General features: G+C 44.3%; 1 protein-coding gene across 1 annotated transcript in view; it reads right to left on the bottom strand.

The window, feature by feature from the left end:
• Positions 1–15,748, bottom strand: part of LOC143925079 (contactin-associated protein-like 5) — a 591,832-nt gene that overhangs the window by 133,136 nt on the left and 442,948 nt on the right. Inside the window, exon 17 of the mRNA XM_077449666.1 lies at positions 15,306–15,530. Coding sequence (XP_077305792.1) covers positions 15,306–15,530 — 225 coding nt within the window. The remainder of the gene's footprint in view (positions 1–15,305; positions 15,531–15,748) is intronic.

The raw sequence follows: 15,748 nt of genomic DNA, 5'->3' as shown, positions 1-15,748 counted from the left end.
GTCATTCTCCTAGCTAGGAAAAATAAAAACTGAAGCTGCTAGCAGCAGGAGGAGGGTTGATAGCACCGGGCCCGCCCCCCTGGGGCAGGATTAAAGTTCTGTGTATTGTGTAACAATTTTGCCTAGTTTCTCCTAATGGCAGGCTATACAACCCATTTAGTTACAGAGAGGAGCTGTGTCGGTCGGTGAATATAAGAGAAATAATTCCTGTGACTCAAGCGGAGGGTATATGGTGGTGGTGGTGATGGTGTTGGTGGTAGTGTCTTTGGGGGTGCACACAGCAGAGAGTGAAGAGGGTGCAGATCGAGAGGATGAGGAGGGTGCAGAAGAGTAAGGCCGAGTGAGCCACTCAACCAAGTCTGGTGCATCCTTTGACGTAATCTAACGCACCTTCTGCAATTTCCCACTTTGGCTCAAGCCTGTTGCTCCTGCCCTACCCCTACCACCCCTGCAGAAGGGCCTGCCTCTTCCTCTGTCTGTCATTTTTTAAATTACCCTGTGACAAAAATCTCTAGAGAAGTGCAGTATTTGTGGAAGAAGGTATATAACACCCTGCTTCAATCTGTCATTTTGGGGGGGCCACTGGTCTATCACACCAGTTATAATACTTTTTTTGAATTGCGTTTGTCACTCTTTGTAGTATCGCTGCAGAACTGCTCAGCAGTCACAATGCTGCACAGTGGAAATGCACTATAGTATGCTTTCTATATTTGAAAGTATTTTATACGTGTATTACACCCCTATATACTGCACACCAAATAGTACACCTATACTAGTCCTTAAAAGGACATTTGTGGATCTAATAGTAGCTAGCTAGTGAATTACAGACTGTCCCTGCTCCAAACAGGAAACTCTATCCCTACACTGAGAAAAGGCATCTGCAGAATCAGTCAGCACTGCAGTGCACTATAATATGCTTTCTATATTTGAAAGAAAGTATATTATAAGTGTATTACAACCCTATATACTGTACACCTATACCAGTCCTTAAAAGGACTTTTGTGGACCTAATAGTAGCTAGCTAGTGAATTACAGACTGTTTCTGCTCCAAACACCAAACTGTCCCTACACTGAGAAAAGACAGCTGCAGAATCGGTCAGCACTACAGTGCACTATAATATGCTTTCTATAGTTGAAAGAAAGTATATTATAAGTGTATTACAACCCTATATACTGTACACATATACCAGTCCTTAAAAGGACTTTTGTGGACCTAATAGTAATAGCTAGTGATTACAGACTGACTGTCCCTGCTCCACACAGCGTCCTTTCCCTACACTGACAAAAGACAGAATGTAAAATGGCCGCCAGATCAGGCCTATTTATAAGGTAGGGGGTATGTCCATGTGCTGAAATGTCTCAATTGGCTGTCCTGTACCCCATGATGGATGTGTCATGGGTCAAAATTCTTCACAATGTAAACGAATATGTCCGCCACAAACAGTGCCATAAGTCCGCCGGTTTGGCGAATCGCGAATGAGCAAAGTTCGCCGCGAACCGACCACCGGGCGAACCGCAAGGCCATCTCTACTGGTTTGTAGGCAAAGGGTGGTCACACCAAATATTGATTTGATTTGGCTGTATCCTCTATTTACTTTTCATTTTGCTAATTGATAAAAATAATCTATTAACAGTTCTATTTCTGAAAGCATTCTTTACATAATTTTTTCACACATGCCTAAAATGTTTGCACAGTAGTTTAATAGTCAACATCCATAGGTGTGCACAGAATATTGCATTAGGGTGTACACCCTAAAGCTCAAACATACGTGTGTGTCTACAGATACATGACCCTGGCACCTTGATCTTCCTACTGGCACACGTAAATACTTCACTTGTGGTAGAGCCGGTAAGAGGGAGATCTTTCCCATCTTCTCGCCGCCTCACACAGAACGATAATGCTAAAGCGCATTGGGGTGATTAGGGTGTGCCCAGACACATTAGGCACACCCTGTGCGCACGCCTATGTCAATATATTACAATTACAATTTAAAAGGTTCATTTTGATCAATATATCAACCTATTTCATGCCTAAACACTACTCATAATGCCATGCCTTGCACCACTGTCCTTTGTCACTAGTTAGACATTTTATGCATGGCGTACTCATGGCAAATGGTGGAGTGGCATACTAATTTCAAAGCTTTTCACAGACAATCTAGTCTGCTTCCTCAGGATTGACAGACGGAGATATCTCTACAAAGGTCATACAGCAAAATTTTTAAAACCAAAACCATACACCTTATTTTGAGAATCTAGCAACATATCCAGAATACGGACTTGGACTTGGCCACACACGAACGGACTTAGTTTGAACGTGATGACGTAAGATGGGACTAAACAAGGAAGTTCTATAGCCAGTAGCCAATAGCTGTCCTTGCGTCATATTTGGTCCGTCGGACTAGCACACAGAGGAACGGTTTTCCTGATTTTTAGTCCGTTGGAATTGAGTCTGTTGGATAGATTTGAAACATGTTTTATTTCTAGGTCCGTCAGATTTTTTTTCCGAAAAACTATCGGACTAGCCCACACACGATCGGATTGTCCGACGGACTGATCCCGTCGGACCTAGTCTGCCGGAAAGTCCGGTCGTGTGTACGCGGCATTACAGCCACATCCACGGTTGATACAAGGCAAATGAAGAAAACGCTGGCCAGCAATCCCATCAGGATAGACCAAAACTCCTCATCAGAGTCCAGATAAGAGCATACATGTCAAAACACTTGCTAAATAAAGACATCAGGATTGAACACAACTCCTAATCAGAGTCTAGATAAGAAAATAAGTAGGAAATAACAAAACACTTGCTAAATATAGACCTATCGGTCCTCCAATTACTCTATTAGGATCTCGCAAATATTGTACAGTATCTATATCTTATGTGGAGTAATTGAGTGACTGATGGGTCTATATTTAGCTAGTGTTTGACCTGTATGCTCTTATCTAGACCCTGATAAGACCAATGTTCCATCGTAATGGGATTGCTGGCCTGTAGAAGTGGTTTAAATGTTTCTAGTTCAATACAACTAAGATGTGGACGTACTAAGGTTCTTATGTATGCAATTTGAATCACATGCTGGATATGTTACTAGATCTCAAAATGTTGTGTAAGATCCTGGTTTTACATAGTTGTTATATAACCTTGCAAAGATACACTGTACTACCAAAAGTATTGGGACACCTGTCTTTACACGCACATGAACTTTAATGGCATCCCGGTCTTAGTCCTTAGGGCTCAATATTGAGTTGGCCCACCCTTTGCAGCTATAACAGCTTCAACTCCTCTGGGAAAGCTGTCCACAAGGTTTAGGAGTGTGTCTATGGGAATGTTCGACCATTCTTCCAGAAGAGCATTTGTGAGGTAAGGCACAGATATGGACTAGAAGGCCTGGCTTGCAGTCTTCACTTTAATTCATCCCAAAGGTGTTCTATTGGGTTGAGGTCAGGATTCTGGGAGCAGGGAGCGTGTTTAACCACTTGCCGACCGCCGCACGACGATATACGTCGACAGAATGGCACGGGCAGGCATATGGGCGTACCTGTACGTCCCTGCCTTCCCGATCGGGCCCCCCCCGGTGCCAGCGGCGGTCGGTATCTGTGCAGGAGCGATCCGGGATGAGGGGGCGGCAATTCATTCATGGCCACCCCCTCGCGTTCGCTCCTGACGAATGGAAGTGAAGCATTGCATCACTTCCTCTCTTGTAATGTAAACACAGGCAGAGGAAGTGATGTAATCTCTCCTCCGTGTCGGTATTTTTCGTTCCGGCACCGAGGAGAGAGGATCGGTGAGTTGCACCAACATGACACTACACAGTAGAACATGCCAGGCACACTCACACCCCCCCTTCACCCCCCGATCAACCCCCCAATTACCCCTGCCCCCCCAGTCACAGTGACACCAATTGCATTTTTTTTTTTTTTTTTGCATTGGTGTCATTTGTGACTGTAATAACTGTTAGGGCAGTTAGGGTTAGCCCCCTTTAGTTCTAATGTACCCCCTAACCCCCCAATAAAGGTTTAACCCCGTGATCACCCCCCGTCGCCAGTGTCACTAAGGCTGGGTTCACATTGCAGCGGTTTATGAGAACGGATGTGATTCGCACCGCACTGCAGTGCAAATCACATCCGATCTCTGTGCGATTCGAGTTCAGCCATACAGATAGTATGGCTGAATTCGCGCCGCACCCGCCGAAAACTCGCACGGGACCCTTTTTTTGGTCCGCAGCAGAATCGGATCGCATGGGTGTTCACACCATGCGATCCGAGTTTGCAGATCGCACTGCGATATGCGAACTGATCTGGGGGTGTCATTAACATTTCACTGACACTCCCAGCAGTTCGCATAGGGCAGTCTGAACTGCCGCTGGGAGGCATGCGATGCGGGAACCCGCCGCGGATTCGTGGCGTTCCCGCATCGCTCCAGTGTGAACCCAGCCTAATAAGCGATCGTTTTTCTGATCGCTGTATTAGTGTCACAGGTGACGCTAGTTAGGCAGGTAGGTATTTAGGTTCGGCGCAGCTTTTTATAGCGCCAGGGACCCCCATATACTACCGCATAAAGCCCCCTGATTGCCCACTAGTTAACCCTTTCACCAGTGATCACCATATAACTGTTACAGGTGACGCTGGTTGGTTAGTTATTTTTTTATAGTTTCAGGGCACCCGCCATTTATTACCTAGTCTCACTAGTGTACCCCTAAATTTAGGGGTGTCTACTTTCCAAAATGGGGTCATTTGGGGGGGTTTGTGCCATCTTGGCATTTTATGGCCTTCAAAACTGTAACGCCCTTAGAAAGCCTGAAGGCGGTGCTTGGTTTTCGGGGCCCTGTACGCGGCTAGGCTCCCAAAAAGTCCCACATATGTGGTATCCCCGTACTCAGGAGAAGCAGCAGAATTTATTTTGGGGTGTCATTTCACATATGCCCATGGCATGCGTGAGCAATATATCATTTAGTGACAACTTTGTGAAAAAAAAATAAAAAATAAAAGTTTGTAATTTTCCTGCAACTTGTGGCAAAATATAAAATATTCCATGGACTCAACATGCCTCTCAGCAAATAGCTTGGGGTGTCTACTTTCTAAAATGGGGTCATTTGTGGGGGTTTTGTGCCATCTTGGCATTTTATGGCCTTCAAAACTGTAATAGGTAGTGAGGAGTGAAGTCAAAAATTTACGCCCTTAGAAAGCCTGAAGGCGGTGCTTGGTTTTCGGGGCCCCGTACGTGGCTAGGCTCCCAAAAAGTCCCACATATGTGGTATCCCCGTACTCAGGAGAAGCAGCAGAACTTATTTTGGGGTATCATTTCACATATGCCCATAGCATGTGTGAGCAATATATAATTTAGTGACAACTTTGTGAAAAAAAAATAAAAATAAATAAAAGTTTGTAATTTTCCCGCAACTTGTGCCAAATATAAAATATTCCATGGACTCAACATGCCTCTCAGCAAATAGCTTGGGGTGTCTACTTTCTAAAATGGGGTCATTTGAGGGGGTTTTGTGCCATATTGGCATTTTATGGCCTTCAAAACTATGATAGGTAGTGAGGAGTGAAATTACAAATGTATGCCCTTAGAAATCCTGAAGGCGGTGCTTGGCTTTCGGGGCCCCGTACGCGGCTAGGCTTCCAAAAAGTCGACCACATGTGGTATCCCCGTACTCAGGAGAAGCAGCAGAATGTATTTTGGGGTACAATTCCACATATAACCATGGCATGTGTGAGCAATATATCATTTAGTGACAACTTTGTGTAAAAAAAAAAAATATTTTTTTTTTGTCATTATTCAATCGCTTGAGGCAAAAAAATAAAATATTCAATGGGCTCAACATGCCTCTTATCAATTTCCTTAGGGTATCTACTTTCCAAAATGGGGTCATTTGGGGGGGTTTTGTACTGCCCTGCCATTTTAGCACCTCAAGAAATGAGATAGGCAGTCATAAACTAAAAGCTGCGTAAATTCCAGAAAACGTACCTTAGTTTGTAGATGTGACAACTTTTGCGCAAACCAATAAATATACAGTTATTGACTTTTTTTTTACCAAAGACATGTGGCTGAATACATTTTGGCCTAAATGTATGACTAAAATTGAGTTTATTGGATTTTTCTAATAACAAAAAGTAGAAAATATCATTTTTTTTCAAAATTTGCGGTCTTTTTACGTTTATATCGCAAAAAATAAAAATCGCAGAGTCAGTCAAATACCTTTAAAAGAAAGCTCTATTTGTGGGAAAAAAAGGACGCAAATTTTGTTTGGGTAAAACATTGCATGACCGCGCAATTACCAGTTAAAGCAGCGCAGTGCCAAATTGTAAAAAGACCTCTGGTCATTAACCAGCAAAATGGTCCGGTCTGAAAGTGGTTAAGAGACAGATTATGATTGGGAGGGGGTGTGTGCCAGAGGCAGGCTGCGATTGGGAGGGGGTTTGTGCCAGAAGAGGGCTGTGATTGGTAGTAGGCATGAGCCAGAGACAGGCTATGATTGGGAGGGGGTGTGTGCCAGAGGCAGGCTGTGATTGGGAGGGGGTTTGTGCTAGAAGAGGGCTGTGATTGGTAGTAGGCACGTGCCAGAGGCAGGCTGTAATTGGGAGGGGGCATGTTTAAGAGGCAGGCTGTAATTGGGAGGGGGTGTGTGCCAGAGGTAGGCTGTGATTGGTTGGGGAGTGTGTGCCAGAGGAGGGCTATGATTGGGAGGGGGTGTGTGCAAGAGGCAGCCTGTAATTGGGGGGGGGGGGGGTGTGCCAGAGGCAGGCTGTGATTGGGAGGGGGTGTGTGCAAGAGGCAGGCTGTAATTGGGAGGAGGTGTGTGCCAGAGGCTGGCTGTGATTGGGAGGGGGTGTGTTTAAGAGGCAGACTGTAATTGGGAGGGGGTGTGTGCCAGAGGTAGGCTGTGATTTGTTGGGGAGTGTGTGCCAGATGAGGGCTATGATTGGGAGGGGGTGTGTGCCAGTGCCAGAGGCAGGCTGTAATTGGGAGGAGGTGTGTGCCAGAGGCAGGCTGTGATTGGGAGGGGGTGTATGCCAGAGGCAGGCTGTGATTGGTTTGGGGCATATGCCAGAGGCAGGCTGTGAGTGGGAGGGGGTGTGTGCAAGAGGCAGGCTGTAATTGGGAGGGGGCGTGTGCCAGAGGGGGGCTGTGATTGGGAGGGGGTTTGTGCCAGAGGCAGGCTGTGATTGGGAGGGGGTGTGTGCCAGATACAGGCTATAATTGGCTGGGGTGTGTGCCAGAATTAGGCTGTGATTGGGAGGGAATGTGTGTCAGAGGCAGGCTGTGATTGGTTTGGGTGTGTGTACCAGAATCAGGCTGTGATTGGTCAGGAGGAGTGGTGTCTGAACAAACTATACAATACAGGCATGCTGTTTGTCTGTGTGAATGGCCAGGCAAAGGATTAAAGCTGGCCACGCCAACACAAATTAGCTCCAATGCTTTGTGTGGTCAGTTTAGAGCAAGGAAGAAAGGTGACTGGAAGGATCAACCAAGTTCTTCTAATGGGTGAAGTACATAAAAATGATACAGACTATGATTTATAAAAATACATACATGTGAACACACACACACACACATAGGAAGGAATACATATTTAGGGTGACATTTGAATTGGTTCTAAAATGTAAAGTATGCAAGGTAGGGTCCTTAGATTGAGCACAGGGACTGATGTGAATGTACAGTGTGTAAAGCACTGGGTAAATTGCTGGCACAATATAAATGCCTGCAATAAATAACTTTCCGTTTTGACTGGAGCACACCTTTAAAAACACTCCAGCCACATTTTGGAATTGAAAAAGCCAACTTTTTCTTTTCTGAACAGCTGGGTTAGAAACCTGTTTCTTAATTAGCACTTCCCCTCTGGGGACTTTTATTTGGTAAATTTGCTCGTTGGAAAGGCACCTGCTGATATGAAATAGCAGATCTCCAGCTTGTTCGGAGCCTTTTAATTCTGACTCAAGAAAAGAGCGTAAATTGTCACAAAAACAAATGAGTTTTGAGATTGGCTGACGAAATTATGTGGATGTTCTCAGCTTGTCGGTTGATGGGGTAATCAACTTAGCTACTAATGTATTTATCTCATAAGCCCGCAGGTTCCAGAGCCTGACTCTCATTCTGTTATGCCGCTAGTGAAAAATGCCATCTCACTGTGTATGATACTTGCGAAGAGCCAGGTAAAGTGCACCTGTTATCCCTACACAATGGAAGAAGCAGCTTTGGGTATCATCACGGCTTAAGCCAGCCATAGACAGTCCCAATCTCGGCCAGCCTAGCCGGGAGATTCGATTCATGTATGGGCAGGCTGATTGTACCCAAGTTTGATTGATTGATCAGCTTGCATTCAACCAACATGTTTTTTTTCTTACAATTATTGCTGGAAGCTATAGCCATTAGCCATAAGTGTACAAAGTCTATTGCATTAGGATGTGCACCCCAAATCTCAAACACACATGCATAGTAGAGCAGTGGATTGGTGTCAGTAGAGCAGTGGACGGTGTCAGTAGAGCAGTGGATGGCGTCAGTAGGGCAGTGGACAGTGTCAGTAGGGCAGTGAATGGTGTCAGTAGGGAAGCGGACAGTGTCAGTAGGGCAGTGGATGGTGTCAGTAGGGAAGCGGACAGTGTCAGTAGGGCAGTGGATGGTGTTAGGGCAGTAGATGGTGTCAGCAGAGCAGTGGATGTTGTCAGGAGAGCAGAGGATGGTGTCAGTAGGAATGAGATTGTGTCAGTAGTTTTTTTTATTATTTTATTATTCATTTTTTTATTATTTATTTTTATGTGATTGAAATAACATGTTGGGTTTTCTTGATTTACACCAAGCTTGTTATATGCAGAGCGCAGGCGCCACCTGCTGTTTCCTTTCTGGTATAGCTTTGCTGTTTGTAGAAGTTACATATTGTATTCTCTTAGAATGCGTTAATAAAGCTATTAGGAACCAGTGCATTCTGGGAGACTTATCTAGAGGAAGTGGCTCAGCTTCCATTTTAAGAATCTACAGCAAGACAGTGAGGCATGTTTTATTCATTCTCTTGCCATCACCCCTCAGTGAGCTTAACAAGTGAGTTCTTGTTATCCCATTCTGTGTTATAGAGCATTGTTTCTTTAATATATACAAAATTCTACTGACTGATGTTTATTTTATCAATTTGTAGTTTCACTTGGCTTGTTCCAATACATTTAAGATCAAAGGAATATGGTATCTGGAGTTTATGGAGAAGGTAGGTTTAGCTTTCTGTCCTAGAGACAGAACCAGTGCTCTATTTTGGCCTAGGCTGACAAGACCCTCATGAGAAAAAGCCCCCCCTCCTCCTCCCGAATCAGTCCATTCACTCACTGCCGAGATTGCTAGCTGCAGTGTCTCTCAGAGAGCAGAGCGTGTGGTGACAATTCCCCCCTCCCCTCCACACAGACAGGAGAGCCCAATGTGAACAGGTGCTTAAAGAGGAACTGCAGTCTGCTCACATAATTTGGTATGATTAGAATGCAATTGGAGACCCTTATTGGGTACTGGAGAGGCTGCACTGATTGGCACTGGTGAGGCTGTATTGATGGGCCCTGATTAGGCTGCGCTTCTGGGTACTGAGGCTGCATTGATGGGCACTGATGAGGCTGCGCTGCTGGGCACTGAGGCTGCATTGATGGGCACTGATGATGCTGCTTTCATGAGCACTGATGATGCTGCTTTGATGGGCACTGATGAGGGGTGCATTGATGGGCACTGGTGAAGCTGCACTTGGTACCCACTTTTAATGTACAGAGAGGAAGAGGTGGGTCTCTAAGAGGAAAAGGTGGAGCCTAAAGAGGAAGGGGTGTGATTTACAGATGACGGGGCAGGTCTTAAACAGGAAGTGGTGTGGCATTGACATAAAGGGGTGGGGCCTATTTAAATTAGGGGGTGCACAAGTATAATCAGGCCTAGGGCAGCACAAAACCTAAATACACCACTGGACAGAACATACATGAATAGAACTGCATCATATAAGCCAACTGGTGTACAATTTCAATTATATTGCTATCCTTAATCTTTCATTTGTATGACGCGTTTCACATTCATCACCTGCCCATATCATCTCTAGATAAATAATTTGACTCATGGGCAAAACTGAAGGGTGTAAGACAAACAGCTGCCAAGCCAGACAACCTCAGGTACCAATCTAGCCTTTAAATCATTTTTTCGGGAGAGCTCTGAAGAAGGAGGTGCTTCAAGCCCCCAAAACATATTGAATGCACTTTAACCTATCAACAACAATTTGTATTTTAACACTTAAGCACTGTGATTCACTGTGTAAAGTACTCTGTGTTATATGGGTTGGTTATCTTACAGGTAGATGTGCTTTTTTAGTCCATGCCAGTTAAGAACTGTATTTTAAAGGCGTGTCAGCCCACTTTTATTAAAAGTAATGAAAGACCAACAACTTGCCCCGTAGGGGCCACCAGGCTCTCACTTCAGAAGGACCACTGCTCTTTACACTGGGCCCTCAGACCATCACTCTGCTTTGGCCACAGCACCTTGCTGCACAGGCCCACTTCTGGCCTCTAGGTAGAGGTTCTCCTGACACCCTGGGCTCTCTCACTCCTCTGAGACTCACAGATTTAATAAGTCCCCTGGACTCTCTCCTAACTGCCTCAGCTCTCTTAGCCTCCCAGGCACTCTTCCTCCTAGACTAGGAGGCACTTTCACTCCTCCTAGACTCTCTCAGCTGTCCAAACTCTCTCAGTTTAATGGGCGTGGAATCTCTCTAACATGGAGTGTTGTCTCCTGAGTAGATTGCCTTTGTCTCCAGACAGGACCACACACCAGTCTTCAGATAAGAGCACACCTCCCTCCTGGCTGGAGCCCTGAACTATTTCCAGTCTTTCATTGGAAAAGCTGTGGGCACCTGGGCACACACCCTGATGGTCATCAAAAATATCTGGACACTGGGTTAGATATTTCTTTCTTCCTAAGACATTTCAAAATCTCAAAACTACGGAGCCCAATCTGGGAATACCAAAATCTGGAGAAAGCTGTAAAAACAGTGAAATTCAATACTCTGGAGTCTCGCACTCTGTACACGTGAGGACCCTTGTGTCCTTTTGCCAACCATTTTTACAATGGCAGGGCCTCACACTGCCACAACACCCTACCAACCACATGTAAAGTTAGTTTATGACTTTTTTTAACCCAAAGCAAAATTACAAGGTAAAGAAGACCAGTACTTCTGTTGTTGGTTTCTCAGAACTGTCACGGAATTTTGAAGCTGCAAATTTTGGTAAATTTTAGACACCAATATTGCATGTCACCAAAACACTAATATTACAGGACACTGATCAGATATACAACATGAGTTTGTGATAGTAGACACAAATTCTGTGTACTTGGGAACAGGTAATCAGGTGCTCAAACAGGAACAAAAGCACAACAAATATCCACTTGACTAGACTCTAACATCTGGTGGACAAGGTAACCTAGGACACAGGACACAGGACAGATATTTACAAAGGCTGGTGGAACTCACAGCTTCTCCAACAGATAAGGCAGCCCCCCAAAGATGATTGGATTGGATTGACTTGGGTACAATCGTATGACTGGCCTTAGATGACATTTTAATCACCTGTATTAAAGCTTCAGTGTTTCTCAGATTCCTTTGGCTATTGGATGCTACCATTGATCAATAAATATCATTTTCATGTCTTCTGCCTAATTTCGAAGAACTGTGGTACATACCGTGCCACAACAACAACTCCAATAACTTTGCCCGTTGTGCATAATCTTCTCTAGATCCCACAAACTCTACTCACAAAAAGCTCAATTCACAGAGTTTAACCAATTAAGCCTTGGAAGGTTTACCCGCCCCCCCCCCTTCATGACCAGGACATTTTTTGCAATACGGCACTGCACTACTTTAGCCGCTTGTTGACCAGCCACCATCATTATGCTGCGGCAGGTCAGCATGATCTTCCGCGAGCCTTCGTAGCTGTACGCTGGCGCCTTTAAGCGGGATAGCAAGCGCACATGCGCGTCCGCCGCACTGTGAGGGTGCCGATGCTCATGGCCGACGGTCACGACCGCCAGCCACGAGCAATCGCGGGCACGAGAGGCAGAACAGGGACGTGTGTGTGTAAACACACAACAAATCCCTGTTCTGTTCTGTGAGGAGAGACAGTTCGTGAGTTGCTAATAGCTAGGAATCACGATCTCTCATTTCCTCTAAGCCCTTGTACACACGGTCGGACATTCTGCCAACCAAATCCGTTGGATTTTGTCCGACGGATTGTGTCCAAAACTGTTGCATACACACGGTCGGACCAAGTTGTCAGAAAATCCGATCGTTCAGAACGTGATGACGTTATTTCGTTACGACGGGACTACGTTCACGCTAGTAGCCAATAGCTTTGGTGTAGGAATTTGATCTGAGCATGCATGGCACTTTGTCCGATCAAAATTCTCTACACATGATGGGAGTATATCCGATTGGACCAGTTTGTCGGAAAATATTTCCAACAAGTTGGAAAATTGGGTCTGACGGATATTCAGACGGAAACAGTCCGATGCATACCACACACAGTCGGATTATCCGACAAAACGGTCCGATAGGACACATTCCGATGGATTCTCCGACCGTGTGTACAAGGGCTAAGTCAGACCCTCCCCCTACAGTTAGAAACACACCCAGGGAACACATTTAACCCCTTGATCGCTCCCTAGTGTTAACCACTTCCCTGCCAGTGACATTTTTACAGTAATCAGTGCATCTTTATAGCACTGATTGCTGTATAAATGCCAATGGTCCCAAAAATGTGTCAAAAGTGTTCGATGTGTCTGCCATAATGACGCATTTCAGATAAAAATTGCAGATCGCCGCCATTACTAGTAAAAAAATAATATTAATAAAAATGCTATAAATCTATCCCCTATTTTTATGGACACTATAACTTTTGCGCAAACCAATCAATATACGCTTATTGCGATTTTTTGATTTACCAAAAATATGTAGAAGAATACATATCAGCCTAAAGTGAGAAAACATTTTCTTTTTAAAAAATAAAATAAAAATGGGGATATTTATTATAGCAAAAAGTACAAACTATCGTGTTTTCTTTTTTCAAAATTGTGTTTATGTCACAAAAAATAAAATCCGCAGAGGTGTTAAAATATCACCAAAAGAAAGCTCTATTTGTGGGAAAAAAAGGACATCAATTTTGTTTTCGGTGCAGCGTCGCACGACCGCGCAATTGTCAGTTAAAGCGACACAGTGCCTAATTGCAAAAAATGCTCTGGTCATTGAGCAGCCAAATCTTCCAGGGCTGAAGTGAACTGACAATTGCATGGTCGTGCAACGCTGTACCCAAATAAAATCAATTTAGCTTTCTTTTGATGGTATTTGATCACTTGATTTAGCGCTATAAACAAATAAGAGCATCAATTAAAAAAAAAAAAAAAAAAAACAATATTTTTTACTTTCGGCTATAAAAACAAATCCAATAAAAAAAAATGTAAAAAATCAAATTTATTCCGCAATTTAGGCCAATATGTATTCTGCTACATATTTTTGGTAAAAAAAAATCACAATAAGCGCATATTGATTGGTTTGCACAAAAGTTATTGCGTCTACAAACTATGGGATAGAGTTATAGAATTTTTTTTTTTTTTTTACTAGTACAGTAGTAACTTGGATTACAGCATAATTCGTTCCAGTAGCATGCTTGTAATCCAAAGCACTTGTATATCAAAGCGAATTTCCCCATAGAAATCAATGGAAACCCAGATAATTCGTTCCGCAGTGACTGCTGGTGTATGCAGTACTGCATGTGTCTCCGAGTGTATGAGCGTCTCTGAGTGTCTCTGAGCATCTCTGAGCATCACCGGCGCCCCCGCACCTCTGGCTACATACGGTACTGCACACCCCAGTGGCTTGAACCCTGCTCGTTTTGGGAGACAACAAATTGAGTCAGGATTTTTATTTTAAAATAGCTCGTATTGCGAAACGCTCATAAAGTGTGTTACTCACAATCCAAGGTTTTACTGTAATGGTGTCTATCAGCGTTTTTTTGTGGGACTGTGACATTGCGGAGGACAAATCAGACACTAATGCCGCGTACACATGACCGGGCTTTTCAACAGCAAAGGTCCGAAGGAACTAATCCATCAAACAATTTGATCGTGTGTGGGCTTCATTGAACCTTTGCTGTCTAAAAATCAGACGGACTTTAGATTTAAAACATGTTTCAAATCTTTCTGACGGGCTCGAGTCCGGTCGAAAAATCAGTTTGTCTGTATGCTAGTCCGACGGATGAAAACCGACGCTAGGGCAGCTTTTGGCTACTGGCTATGAACTTCCTTATTCTAGTCCAGTCGTACGTCATCACGTTCAAATCCATCAGACTTTGGTGTGATTATGTGTGGCCAAGTCCGTTCGTTCAGAAAGTCCGTCGGGAAGACCGTTGGACCTAGTCCGTCGAAAAGTTTGGGACACTTTTTGCGGACCAGTGACACTAATACATTGATCAGTGGTAAAAAATGCACTGTCGCTGTGTAAATGACACTGGCAGGGAAGGGGTTAACATCAGGGGTGATCAATGGGTTAAGTGTGCTCCTATGGAGTGATTTCTAACTGGGGGGGGGGGGGAGTGGCTTAACTGGAGGAAAACAGAGATACGTGTTTGCTTAGCAGAAACACAAGATCCCCACTTTCCTCTATGACAGACCGCTGTTCGGCCTCTCCTGTCAACGATCGGTGGGTCTCGGGGAACATCGCATACGCCGGACCCGCCGATTGGCTACCGCTGTCACAGCAGATGGCCGGTGGCACGCACAGGTACGTGCTTTCGTGCTGGAGGGCCGTTCTGCCACAGTATATATGCGTGGGGCGGTCCATAAGTGGTTAACCACTGTGATAAGGATCCTTAGTTTAAAAAAAGTGGCAGTTATTTTTAGTTGTGTCCAATGAGATTTAAAAAGTATAAATAAAGAACCCTATCTTTTATGTAAAAGCTTTGTGAATTGAGCCTAAACACTGCCAGAGAGAGCAGAACAAGGCAGCACTCTGAACTCTGTTTTCTTTCACATGATGTCTATATCAGGGACGTTGCTCCAGTCATCAGGATACTCATGCAATGTGCGGACCAAGATAGATGTTCCTGCAATGATGGACCTTGGATCGTCAACAACTGTAACTTTTGCGAGACCTTGCTGCCCCCTAAGGACTGGGGAAACCCAAAGAAAAACAAAAACAGAGGGTGCACCAGCCTTGCCCATTATCTTTTTATATCTTTTTATTGAAGTGATGTTGGGGGGGGGGGTCTGAGGAAGAGGGGAGCGCCTCAAAATGTAAAAGACTCACCATTCCTACAGAGAAGTACGGCAAGGTAGTCCTGGTAGAAGGAGTCAATGAAGAGTAAGAGGCTCGGAGCCTGAGCTGTCAGGAAGCTGAAAGCGATATTTTCCCTAGAAATCACCGTATCGGCGTATATCGCTGAGGCTGAAGCACTGGCGTTCCTCGACACCGGATACGGCTCCTGGAAAACATAGGTGACCGATGTCCCAGCTTCAAACATTGCAGAAACCTCTAGAAAAAAAATAGAAATACAGATAGAATTCTTAAACATATATACTGTATCTATGCACTCTCATTAAAAAAAAAAAAAAAAAAACAACGAACGGTTAGTAAATGACTAAAAGGAAAAAAGTGCTGCGCTAAAATTTTGATAAAGTGACTAGTGCAAAGTGAATGGTAAATCTCAACACATAACACAATATATAAACTCACAAAGTGGCAAGTGCATA

The sequence above is a fragment of the Lithobates pipiens genome, unplaced genomic scaffold (assembly GCF_037356315.1).
Source record: "Lithobates pipiens isolate NorthernLeopardFrog02 unplaced genomic scaffold, aLitPip1_a1.2 Scaffold_22, whole genome shotgun sequence".
NCBI lineage: Eukaryota > Metazoa > Chordata > Amphibia > Anura > Ranidae > Lithobates > Lithobates pipiens.
Note: the sequence above shows the minus strand (reverse complement) of the source record. Positions and strands in the feature narration are given on the sequence as shown.